Consider the following 12,919-nt stretch of genomic DNA (forward strand, 5'->3'; position numbering starts at 1 on the left):
GGCTCCTGCATATTTCAATTCTATTGATCTCCATGCAATAAAAATCATCACAGGACCCAGTGTTAGAGCCTTGGAGCTCCGGTATTATTTATGGCTCCTTGTCACTGTGGCCGGGCGACTTTAAATAATTATGAGACGTCCCTCATTGAATTCATCAGATTTTGTTTTTTATATATTATTTTTTTTATCAACAGAAGAATGAGTCTGTTTTTTTTAATATTAGCTTTTATATTTAATCTATTTGTTATAGTTTTAATACAGTTAATAGCATGAATATAAGATTTTTCATTTTTTATGTTATTTTTGTCAAAAAAAGAATACATCTTTTGTTGTTCTTATTTTATTTATTTATTCATTGTGTTTTTAATTATTATTTTTTCTCCAAAAAATATGATGAAACAACAAAAAAATCAGCTGTTTTTGTGGGTTGTGGCTGCTTTTCAACCACAGATAGTCCTTGTTTGTGTCATTCATTTATGATGCAAGAAGTTAATTTAACTAATTAAATATTAGTGCTGCATTTGTTACACCAAAGCATTTATTAATGACACCTGAGGAGAAACTGAACTGCTGAACCTAAGTAAAACTAAAAGCTTGCAGAATCTCCAACTTAAAGCTCACTTATATCTGAATAGTGACCTTCACTCACCAGCTGTCCAGGCTTTTAATTTTTACTAACCTTCAGTTTAAATCTAGTTACTACCGTTCATAGCTATAACTTCATATTATTAAAGCAAGATGAGTCTGAATTATGTTTTATTGACCCAGAAAGGTTTCCTCAGACAGCAGACGCTGTTTGCAACAAGTTAAATTTAAAACAGGATCTGAAAATGTAAATTATATCTTTGCAGTCCTGAAAGGACAGCAAGTAATGTTTCTTTCAGTGAAGTTTCCTGATTTAAAAAAAAGAAAAAGCTATTTTAGCTTAGCACAAACTGGCAAACAATTTAAATTCCTAGTTTCCTAATTTGTGATTTTTTTGTTTGTTTTGCCTTAAGATATTTAAGTAATTGTGGGTGTTTAGCTGGCAAAAAAATAAATCTTTACATTCAGATTTTTGATGAATGGCAGCTGCATGAATTTTAAATCTCGGGCTCAAAAAGACGTCAGGTTTTACGGTAACAGATTTAAAGTTTTTCTGTTTCTAGCTGCAGGGATCAATGTGTCTAAATTGTCTTCCTAATGTTCTGCACACATCTTGAGTTTTACTTCCTCTTTTCCAAACCTAGCTTGAGTCTGTGGCATCCAGAGTTTTAAAACAGCAGCTTCTCTTCTCTCCTCCTCTGTGCTCAAATTATTACTGATCGCGACAAAAAAATCTCATAGTGTAATTTTTCTCTAATCTTTTACCACTTAAGAAGAAATATAATAAAGGAGACACTGTTTTTTACATTTTTTTAATTTATGTTTATGGAATTTTATTTAGAGGGCTGCACAGTGGCGCAGTTGGTAGAGCTGTTGCCTTGCAGCAAGAAGGTTCTGGGTTCGATTCCCGGCCCCGGTCTTTCTGCATGGAGTTTGCATGTTCTCCCTGTGCATGCGTGGGTTTTCTCCTGGTACTCCGGTTTCCTCCCACAGTCCAAAAACATGACTGTCAGGTTAATTGGCCTCTCCAAATTGCCCCTAGGTGTGAGTGTGTGTGTGCATGGTTGTGTGTCCTGTGTGTCTCTGTGTTGCCCTGCAACAGACTGGCGACCTGTCCAGGGTGACCCCGCCTCTCACCCGAAACGTTAGCTGGAGATGGGCACCAGCAACCCTCCCGACCCCAGTGGGGATAAGGGTGCAAAGCAGCTTGTAGAAAATGGGGAAAATATTTATTTTCAGACAAGTTTCCACAGGATCACTTCTACACATTTTGAATTTGTTTAATCGCAGAAACCTCATTCAGTTTCCAGAAACATGCATAACAAATTTAATTCCTTTTTCTCCCACAGACTGGATCTAGTTCGGGCCAAGGCGTCTCCGAATCTCCGGTCTACACCAACCTCCAGGAGCTGAAGATCAGCAAGAAGAGCCTGCCGCCGCTGCCGTCCGGCTCGCCCCTTCACGTCGCCGGCGACTGGGAGACATACACGGACCACAGCGGCAGACATTACTACTGCAACCGCTCCACCCACGAGAGGACATGGAAGCCCCCGCGGACCAAAGATGGCGGCGTCGGGAACGCCAGGGACGACAAGCACAGCGCTGGGGAAAGCTCAGAGGTAAAGTTCACGTCCATCAGGACAATAAGGACCAGTGTGCAGCAAAGTAAGGGCCGCTGAGTGGCTTTTAGTTGTTGTAAAGGAATTTATAGATGATGAAACTGGAACAACACAAGATTTTACCAAGTATTTTGGTCTAATTTCTAGTGCAAATAACTTTGTATACTTAAAATAAGACACAAAATAAGCTAAAAGTAACTTCTCAAAAAAATGTAGGAGCTTGTTTTAAGTCAATAATTCCTTAATATTGATGAAAAAGATCTATCATATTATTTCACTTATAACTAGAACTTTTTCAATATTAATTATTGACCTAAAACAAGATGCTGTATCTTACCAAAAGTTGCTTGTTTTGTCTTATTTGGACTAGAAACTAGAATACTTGTTAAGATTTTGTGTTTTTGTAGCGCATTTCCTGCAATAATAATCATATTGTACTCTTCCTCTACCTGGATCCAAATGGATTTGAAAACATTTTAAAAGCTTCATAATCTTTTAAAACTTCACAATCTGCGTATTTTATTATATAGTAAGGAACACCTAGTAGTGCCATTGGCTGTATGCTGTACTTAAGCTCTTCCAACCACTTATTTTCATTAACTTGTTGGATTTGTAGAAGCTTAAAACTACCTGGATTTTTCAAAAAAAAATCTTTCAAAGTTCTCTTTAGAGCTTTGGCTGCTTTACACTTTTAGTCAACAATTTTCCAGCAATTCACTGCAAAGTATCTCATGTAACAAGCACGATTGACGCGCAGTTCCACCAGGTGTTTGCTAATTGCTGCTGGCTAGTCTGAAGGAGCAGAGTGGGAGGGTAGTGTGTGTGAGGCGGAAACTCTGTAGCTTGGAAACAGCAGCTTTGAGGAGGAGCTGCGCCTTGGAAGGCGGGGCTAGGTCCACCCAGGCGTTTTGCACAGCTGAATGGTTGCCATGGAGATTAAATGATTTCTCAGACATGTCAGAAAGAATCAAAGCAACACTCCAAGTAAGGTTTTGTTGAGGAAATAGCATTATAGCATGACGTGAAGCTAAAAAGAGTGGATTTTACATAATACTGCTCCTTTAAGTCCTTGTAGGATCGTTGTCATACAGGAACCGCTGATTTAAAGGGATCAGGCCTTTTCTGTTGTCGCTCCTCAATAGTGGGACAAGTTGCCATTAGACAATCATCTTCTGTTGCTGTTTTTAAGTCTCTCTTTAAAAGAAACACGCTGGTTTTCAGTGACTTTTGTCATATTCTATTTTGTAACTTTGTGGTCTTTTTAGTACGTCTTATTCTGTGCTTAATGTTTTATTTTATTATTATTTATTTCATCCTACTGCTTAGATAGCACTTTGGGTAAACATATTGGTTTTTTTTCCATGTACTTTATAAATAAAATTGAAAGGTGTGTTTTCATGTTTGTAACAGTTAAATAGTTTTACCAAATGTTTAAAAAAGTGTCTGGAAATGAACTCAATACACAAATAATACATAAAAATGAAACTTATGGGATACCGCGGATCACAACGGCCCAGAAAAACCAGCTGCTTTAAATAAAAAAAATTTAAAAAATGGAACAAAGTAACAGAAGATTCAAGATTTTTCCACAGTACTGTAAAGCTATGAGGCTCAGTGAAAACGCAATGCTAGCGTAAATCTAACAGGAAGCGACAAATAACATGCTTTGTTGATTAGTTTCCATGGTTACCTCTTTGCTGCAGATTTGTACGATTGCAGGGATCGCTTCCTCTCGTTCTGCGTTGCTTAAACACGCGCAGAATATTTTTTCTCCATCTGTAGAGTTTGCATAACTTTGTGCAGAATAGTTTAAAGAGTTAACAGCGGATTTATTGCATAATTATTTTAGTTATCAATCATTCTTTGGGTTATTCTGTCAATTAATCAGATAAAAACAGACATTCTGGTTTTTTTCAACTAACCACTTAAGCTTATTTTATGCAATATTAAAAATAAAACTTAAGTAAACCCTTAACTTCACTTAACATCAGTACGGTGTTGGGCAGATTTTTTTTTATTAACCAATTCATAATTGGATAGCAAAAGGTTCTTAATTGGAGAATTTTACAGAATTTGAACCATTTGACGCTAAAACACTTGGTGAGTAGTTTTAGTTGTTGTAAATTATGCCAAGCTGGAGTAAATCAAGATTTTACTGTTCAGACCATTAACCTGGCAGAATGAAGTTGCTGTCAGCTCTGACTAATGGTTATGGCAGATTTGGCTCATCAGAAGAAAAAAATAATAATCTGACAGAGTTGGAGTTTCTTTTCTTTTTTTGACAAGCACCTCATTAAACCCTTGCAGCAGAGTAATTAGTTCCTAAACTGATCTGAAATTGAACTGCTGTGTTTTCCTTCTAACGAGCCGACTGCAGCTCATGAGAGTGTCTGTGATTACGATCAAAACACACTTTTTGGTTTTTTCTCAAAACGCACTCTGGAGTGACGTCCCATCACATAAGTTTGCTTCCCTTGATTCTAACATCACTGCAAAAACACACAAATTAAGTATTTTTAGTCAACTTTCTAGTGCAAATATGGCATTACACTTCAAATAGGATGAAAATAAATAAATAAAATGTGTCTACATGACGCTTTGGAGAAAAAAAACCTGAACAAACCTTTAAAAATACACACCTTATAGAATCAGTTCATTTCTTCTTTTAGGTTTAAGAAAATGGAAAACAGAAGTTGGTCAAAGAGAGAATGCAGAACAATTAAAAATTAAGAATAAAATATGCCATAATTTGTGGAAAGATGGCAAAAAAAATGCTTAAAACACACAAACTCTTAAAACTGACTGATCTACGTTTTAATATTTTACACTATTATTATTTCACTTCCTAATAGTTTTATATATTGGCTAGAAAAGCCTATGTAGGGAAACATTTTGCAGATTAACTTACTGTGTAAGCTTCATGATACAGACATGGGACTGCTGTTTTATTCAGTTTGACTGTTATTGTGTGTGTCTATTAAATAAACCTAATAAAGAAATATACACTGCTCAAAAAAATAAAGGGAACACTTAAACAACACAATATAACTCCAAGTAAATCAAACTCCTGTGAAATCAAACTGTCCACTTAGGAAGCAACACTGATTGACCCGACGAGGGTCCCTGTTGTCAATCAGTGTTGCTTCCTAAGTGGACAGTTTGATTTCACAGAAGTTTGATTTACTTGGAGTTATATTGTGTTGTTTAAGTGTTCCCTTTATTTTTTTGAGCAGTGTATAAATAAAACATAAGGTCCCAAAACAAGTAGAGGTGAAAATTACAGCATATTAAAAACACTCCTCAAAGTACATTTTCAAGTAAATGTATCGGAGTAAATGTAACAAGCTGCTACCCAACCAGCGAATTTAGATATTTGCACTTGAAACTAGACAAAATACTTTGGTGTTTTTGCAGTGATCATTTCTGATTCATCAAATGGCTGCACCACACTGCCACCTACAGGCCAAAAGCATAAACTTTACTCAGTGTCAGTGCATCAGGTTTACACTTCCTCCTCTGTTTTAATGGTGGTGGGCTGTTTCTGCTAAATCGCTGCATGACTGTCCTCTGTCCCTCTGGTGAAAGATGCTCTCTGTTTTCCCTCTGATGGTAGACCACTCCTCTCTCGCTCTCGCCGTCTTTCCTTCCCTTCCTGTCGCTGTCCGTCGGAGGACTCCAGCCTCTGTCCTCAGAGGACGCCTGCTTCAGCGCCTACTCTAGCCAGTCGGACAGCCTGTACGGCTCGCCGCTGAGCGGCTGGTCGGAGGAGATGGACGAACACGGACACACGCTGTATGTCAGCGACTATACGAACGAGAAGGTACCGCCGAGCTGCTGCTGCTGTCTCTGCTGGGTGTTTGGGACTGCATGCTGGACCTGGTTCCTCTGGTTAATTAGAGTAAAAAACTTCCTCTTAAAGGGCGGGATTCTGACTTTTTTTTAAATCTCTCCACTGTTTTGACAGTACTGGGACATATGGAAGAGGATTAGGACCACTGGAAAATCATTTTGACTTTTTTTGTCTCCAAATTCTGACTTAAATCTGAGATCAAAAGTCAGAATCCTGAAAAAAGGTCAGAATTCTGAAAAAACAAAAGAATACTGAGGATTAAAGTCGGAATTCTGAGAGTTAAAGTCGGAATTCTGAGAATTAAAGTCGGAATTCTGCAAAAAATTGTAACAGAATTTAATTTTGAGATTAAAGTCAGAATTCTGGAAAAAAAAAAGTCGGAATTCTGAGAGTTAGCCGGAATTCTGAGAGTTAGAATTCTGAGAATTAAAGTGGAAATTCTGGGAATAGAATCAGGATGATTTATCTCAGTTAAAAAATTAATCTCCGTGAAAATTCTGATATTAAATTTGAAAACAAAATCAAAATTCTGTGGAAAAAAGTCGACATTCTGAGATTAAAGTCTGAGTGTTTTTTATTTTTAATCCTTTTCCATAAGGACAACGCAGAATAAGTGACGACCAAATTTAGTCCTTTGGTTTGCAGATGAATGCTACTAAAAGAAAATTTTATTTTTAACATTTAAAGTTGCTGATTTCGGCATAAAGTCTTTGAAAGTGGTTGATATGCGAACTGCACAGTTTTGTAATAAACCTAGTGATTTAATAAAACTAAATTTTTAAAACATAATTTACAATTGAAACCAGATAATTTTATACAGTTAATAAAAACATAAATTTTTTCTCACTCTGAAGTTAAATCAGACCAAATTTTCTTTATTTTAGCTTTGTTAGAACCACAATTATTTCTATTTCTACCAGAAAGCTTATAATCAGGTTTATAGGTTATAAATTAGGTTTATAGGATGTGCGTGAGACGGTTACAAACCACAAAATGTTGTTATATTTTAGTTTCATTTGACTCTATTGCAGAATGTAGAATATTATTACAAGATATGATCAATGCCGGTATTAAATGATTTTGTATTATAGTGAATTGAAGCTTCCTTTTTAGTTAATTTGTATAGATTTTAACTCGAGTGTGGTGCTGGAAAGGTTTTAAAGCTTACCTTGAAAGTGCTTGAAAAGCGCTGATTGACCCAGTTTTTGTGGTTATTATAGTAAATTTCTGATTTTAACTGATTTTTTATTTTATTTTATTTTTTTTGCACTAGCTTGACCATCCTGGGACAATATTACAAAACAACAAAGTTGCCAAACAGAAAACAGGAAATTATTTTCTCTTCCGTGTCTGTTTTATTATAATTTTCTTTATACATTTTATTTTTTCTTTACTTTTTGCGCTGCTAGTGGTTAAAACATGTCGATGACCAGGGAAGGCCTTATTACTACAGCGCCGACGGCTCCAGGTCAGAATGGGAGCTGCCGAAGGTAAGACGCTGGGAAAAAAGTAAAAAATAATAATAACAAATAAAAGAAACGATGGAACTCCAAGATTTAACTTTGCTGACAACTTTTCTAGAGTTAAGAGTTCTGCTAAATATTAATTCATTTAATAGTTTTAGTTTTTATTAATAGTTTGGTGGAAAAAGCAGGAAAAGGTGTCGACTAAATTAATGTTTTGCAGTTTGTCAGAGGAAAAAAAAACTTGTTTAAAATTTTTGGTTAGGTTTTTATTTGCAGGGTGAAAAAATATTTGCTTTTTTAAACTGAAATTGTTGGAAAAAAATATTTTTAATGACCTTCGTTCACTAGCTGGCCAGATTGATCATTGTATCTTTTTTTTACATCGACTTCAAAAGATTTAAAGTTAATTAACAAGAAGTGAGAATTTTTTTTTTAGTGTTTTATCCATTTTTCAGTGCATCTGAAAAATGCACAGTTCTTCGTCCAACTGTTAATCCATCCATCCATCCATCCATCCATCCATCCATCCATCCATCCATCCATCCATCCATCCATCCATCCATCCATCCATCCATCCATCCATCCATCCATCCATCCATCCATCCATCCATCCATCCATCCATCCATCCATCCTTCCATCCATCCATCCATTGATGGATGCATCCTCTCATCTCTGTTTTTCTCTTCGTCCATCCATCCGTTCATCCATCTTTCTATTCACCAAACATCCTCTTATCTCTTAATTTTTACATCTATCCATCATTTCATCCATCTTTCCATTCATCCCTCTGTTTTTTGTTGTTTCATCTTTCTATTCATCCTCCCATCCCTTCATTTTTAAATCCATCCATCCATCTGAAATAGATTTTTTCTCCATCTTTCTATCCTTTCATGCGTCTTTCTGTTCATCCATCATCCTGTCATCCCTTCATTTTTCAATGTATCCATCCAATCATCCTCATCTCTTTGTTCTTTCATCCGTCCATCATATTGTTATTTAATAACATAATAATTCTGTCATTTCTTAGAAACTCTGGGAACAGAAAATTTACCAATTTGCTGAAAAAAATCTTCACATTTTCAGTTTCATTCTTTAGTATTTCAGAAGAAAAATAATTTCAGTTTGGTTTTTGTTTTTCTTTTTTCCTCCTCTGCTGCAGTACAACCTGTCGCCGCCTCAGCCGGCCGGAGACGGACCGAAGAGCCGCAGTTTGGACCGGAACAACGTCGAGCCCATCGTCTTGACAAAATGGAGGCACAGCGCCTACGTCCTGGAGTCGAGCGAAAAGGTCTCTGCCTTCAAAAATATAACCCAGAAAACAGAGTAGTGAACAAAACTAATCAGGCTTTAACACAACCAGATCTTAGCTGCAGACTCATTCCTTTGCAGCGGCTGTTAAAAAGCAGGCGGGCCCGCTCCGGTTCTGTTCGCCAACACCCGTACAAACAGCAAGTCAGTAGTCGGGCCCATCGGGGAGGAAAAGTTCCCCATTTAAACACAATCAGCTTGCATGAAGATGATCAAACAACTAAACTAAATGTTCACTGCAAAAACACAAAATATTACAACGTATTTTTATCTAGTTTCTAGTGCAAATATCTAACTACGCCTGAAATAAGAGAAAAGTTACTTAAAGGTAACTTTTTATCAAGATATAAGAGCTTGTTTAAGTGAATAACTCCTTGATATAAAAGTTCAATTGGTAGATTATTTCACTTATAACAATACATTTTTCCATATGTAAATGAAATAATCTGCCAGTGAAACTAGTACTTTTTTCAATAATATCAAAGAATAATTTATTTAAATCAAACTCCCACATCTTGATAAAAAGTTACTTATAAGTTAGTTTTCTCTTATTTCAGGTGTACTAAATAATTTGCACTAGAAACTAGACCCAAAAAAAATAAAAAATCATTTTTGCAGTTAAATTTTCACCGTAATCATGAACACAACACTGCAAAAACACAAAATCTTTCCAAGTATTTATGTTTAGTTTTGAGTGCAAATGTCTTAGTACGCCTGAAATAAGAGAAAACTAACTTAGAAGTAACTTTTCAGCAAGATATAGGAGCATTTTTAACAGAAAAACTCCTCGACATCGATGAAGAAGTTCGACTTCCACTGTCAGATTAGAAATGTCTCATTAGAAGTGAAATACTCTACCAAAAGAACCTTTTCATCAATATAAAGGAATTATTGACGTAAAAAAACTCCTGTATCTGAGTGAAAAGTTACTTACAAGTTATATTTATCTTATTTTAAGTGTTTTTACTGCACCAAAAATCCTTCAGATTTTGTGTTTTTGTTGTGTTTTTCTGCTGCTACCTGATACACACACTGCAAAAACACAAAATCTTACCCAGAATTTGTGTAAATTTAGTGGTGCAGATATTTTAGTACACTTGAATTAACTTACAAGTAACTTTGCAGCAAGATTTAGAAGCATTTTTAAGTGAATAATTCCTTTATAAAGTCCCACTGGCAGATTATTTCACTTATGGGAAAATTGTCTTGTTATAAGTGAAATAATCTGCCAGTTTTAATCAGTATAAAGGAATTATTGACATGAAAAATCTCCTTTATCTTGGTGAAAAGTTACTTTTTATTTTCTTATTTCAAGTGAACTTGAAACGACAAAAATACTTGGTAAGATCTTTCTGTTTTTGCAGTGCAGAGTAAATCAAGTCAAATTAAATCAAAAGTATTTTAGTGATCCCAATGTTGTTGCAGCTCATATTAATTCAGAGTTTTTGTAGATGGTGATGTTTCAGCTGGATTAAATTTTACATGGATTCTACATGCTGGGTTGATATAAAAGTGTTTCTCTGAAAGGCATGAAAAGCTTTATTAATAATCCATTTCTGCTTTTTACTCAGAGCTTCTTCACACTCTGCAGTTTTATAATCTCACTCCTGATTACCGCCAGACTCTTTCAGCCGCCTCCGTCTTCCTTAGCTCACATCGTTTTCCATTAACCTGCTTTTCTTTAAACCTTGTGAAACTGCTTCTGTGTTTTGTTTTTTACTCATGTTTGTTCACTAGGAAGGTCCTCAGACCCCCAAGTCCTCCCCTCCTGACCCTGATCTGAGCCCCACGTCTCCCCCCGCCTCTGTTAGTACTCGCCACTAACCTCGCGCTGCGACGCGACGCGTCAGCCGGCTTCAGCGGTGAAATGCATCGCAGCTTTTTGAAGAGTTCCTACACAGGAAACCTCAGGGAATATAAAAATATTGGACGTTTAAGACGTAAAATTTAACTGGAAGGATGTCCTGTGTAGGAATTGGTTTGATTCTTGTTTACAGAAATTTGTTTAATTTGATTTTTAGTTGGATATTCTATTCTATGGGTTCAGTTTAATTTGCATGTTGAAATCATAATCAAAAATCTGAAATTGCTGGTCTGAATCAATTCCTAAATGGATTTCAAGAGAAATGTTTGTAGAATTCAGGATTTTATGTGAAAGCACGACACAAAGACGCTAAAATAAATATTTTTATATCTAAATATTCAGTTTGAAGATAAATATCTAGCCTAAAACTAAATATTTACCTTACTAACTAAATATTTTGCTTACAAGTCGTGATGGCAATAAACTGAATATTTAATCTGAAGCAAAATTTTATCAATTATTATAAATATTTAGTTTGAATCTAACTTGATAACTAGATATTTAGCTTCAAACTATATATTTACTTAGGAAACTAAATAAATTTGAAGCTAAATATTCAACTCTGAACTATATATTTAGTTTGAAGCTAAAAAATGTCTCTAATCTAAATATGTAGCTTCTAAGTATTTAACTGTAAAATCATTTAGCTTGCCGCTAATTTACTAACTAAATATTTAGCTCGCTAACCTTACTTAGAAAGTTAAATAATAAGTTGGCAGCTAAATATTTAGCTCTAATCTAAATCGTTTGTTAGCTTGTTAGCCTCAAACTAAATAATTAACTCTAGTTTAGAGTTAAATATTTAACTTCAAACTGAAAATATTTACCTCGCCAACTAAATATTTAGTTTGGAGCAAACTGTGACAACCTGCACTCCATATCTAATCTGGTGGAGGCACAATAATAAAGAGTTGCAGTGAAAAGTGATGTTTTTCTTTAAAAGTATTGGCTGCAGGGAGTTTTAATAGAAATCCACATCACATGTTTTTTAGTTTGTAGTTATTCTTGAAATTGTGGAGAACAAAAAATCCATGAATCATTTTTTTCTATGATTAAGTTTTGCTTTGTGTTGGTCTGTCACATAAAATCTCTAAAATACACACACAAGGTGTAATGTAATGAATTAGAGGAATTAAACTTCACCAAAGCATCGTATATTGATTTAATTTTGTTTATATGAATTGAATTACTTTATTTAAATATAAATGAACATTTTGGTTGGTTTTATACTAATCTGAGTGTCGGTGTTGCTGTGGTGGCTTGGTGCTGACTGGGTTTTGTTTTCATGATGGAGCTGCAGGAAGCTTTTTGTCTGTGAAGGTTTTTGTTTTCCTGTCATCCAGCTGCGGGTGTCAATCAGAGCTGCATGTGGAAATGTTTAGTTTTCCTCTGAAACTCTGCACCGCTGCCTGTTTTCTTCCTCTGCAGCCGTCTGAAAAGTGTGGCGTTCTGAACGTGACGAAGATCACTGAGAACGGGAAGAGAGTGCGGTGAGTGAAGACGGACGACGAGGATTTCTTTCACTTTCTTTAAAAGCCTCAAAACAAAACTGTTTCCACATTGTTAGATATTAAAATTTACTTTTCTAATTTATTTCTGCATGCTGTAACTCAGTATTTGCAAAATTAAGGGTAAGAATGTACAATAATAATAATGAGGGTAATTCTAACTTATCTAAAACTAGAGACGTTTGGTCTGATTAAAGTCTTTTTTTTCCAAATAAAGCTCTAATATTTTATGCCTAACCCCATTTTGGAAGATGTAGAAATAGATTTAACCTTATTTGTTAACTTCAGGTGTTTCTTAGTGTCGTTTGAATGAATCTTTGTGCGTTTTGCAGGAAGAACTGGACGTCCTCGTGGACAGTCCTCCAAGGTTCATCGCTGCTGTTCGCCAAAGGACAGGGAGGCGGAACGAGCTGGGTGAGATTTCTTCATTTAAATTGTTTCATAATTATACAGTTATCACAGATGTCAGTGTAGTTCAGACTGATTTGTGCTGATTAGTTGATAAGGTTGTGGCATCTGTATATTCGGTTTCAGCTAATTGCTCTTTTTAGTGCAACAATATACATTTTATGTGTATAAAACTGTCATAGTTTACATAGCTGGTATATTGAGTTTTGACATAATGATAAGTTGCCAAAGTTCAAAGAAAACTTGAAAAACCTTCAGACAGTGACAATGTCTGATTTTCTTATACACAAAAACATGGAGATTTATGTTT

At 35.4% G+C, this 12,919-nt stretch overlaps 1 protein-coding gene across 4 annotated transcripts in view; it reads left to right on the forward strand.

The window, feature by feature from the left end:
- Positions 1-12,919, forward strand: part of LOC103479478 (rho GTPase-activating protein 12-like) — a 62,099-nt gene that overhangs the window by 40,087 nt on the left and 9,093 nt on the right. Inside the window, exons 3-9 of one of the 4 annotated variants that reach the window (XM_008433917.3) lie at positions 1,935-2,204; positions 5,818-6,024; positions 7,464-7,544; positions 8,681-8,809; positions 10,567-10,635; positions 12,122-12,183; positions 12,534-12,615. In XM_008433917.3, coding sequence (XP_008432139.1) covers positions 1,935-2,204; positions 5,818-6,024; positions 7,464-7,544; positions 8,681-8,809; positions 10,567-10,635; positions 12,122-12,183; positions 12,534-12,615 — 900 coding nt within the window. The remainder of the gene's footprint in view (positions 1-1,934; positions 2,205-5,817; positions 6,025-7,463; positions 7,545-8,680; positions 8,810-10,566; positions 10,636-12,121; positions 12,184-12,533; positions 12,616-12,919) is intronic. The other 3 variants (XM_008433919.3, XM_008433918.3, XM_008433921.3) reach the window with 3 other exon arrangements.

This window comes from Poecilia reticulata, chromosome 17, assembly GCF_904066995.2.
Source record: "Poecilia reticulata chromosome 17, P_reticulata-male-v2, whole genome shotgun sequence".
In the NCBI taxonomy this organism is placed as follows: domain Eukaryota; kingdom Metazoa; phylum Chordata; class Actinopteri; order Cyprinodontiformes; family Poeciliidae; genus Poecilia; species Poecilia reticulata.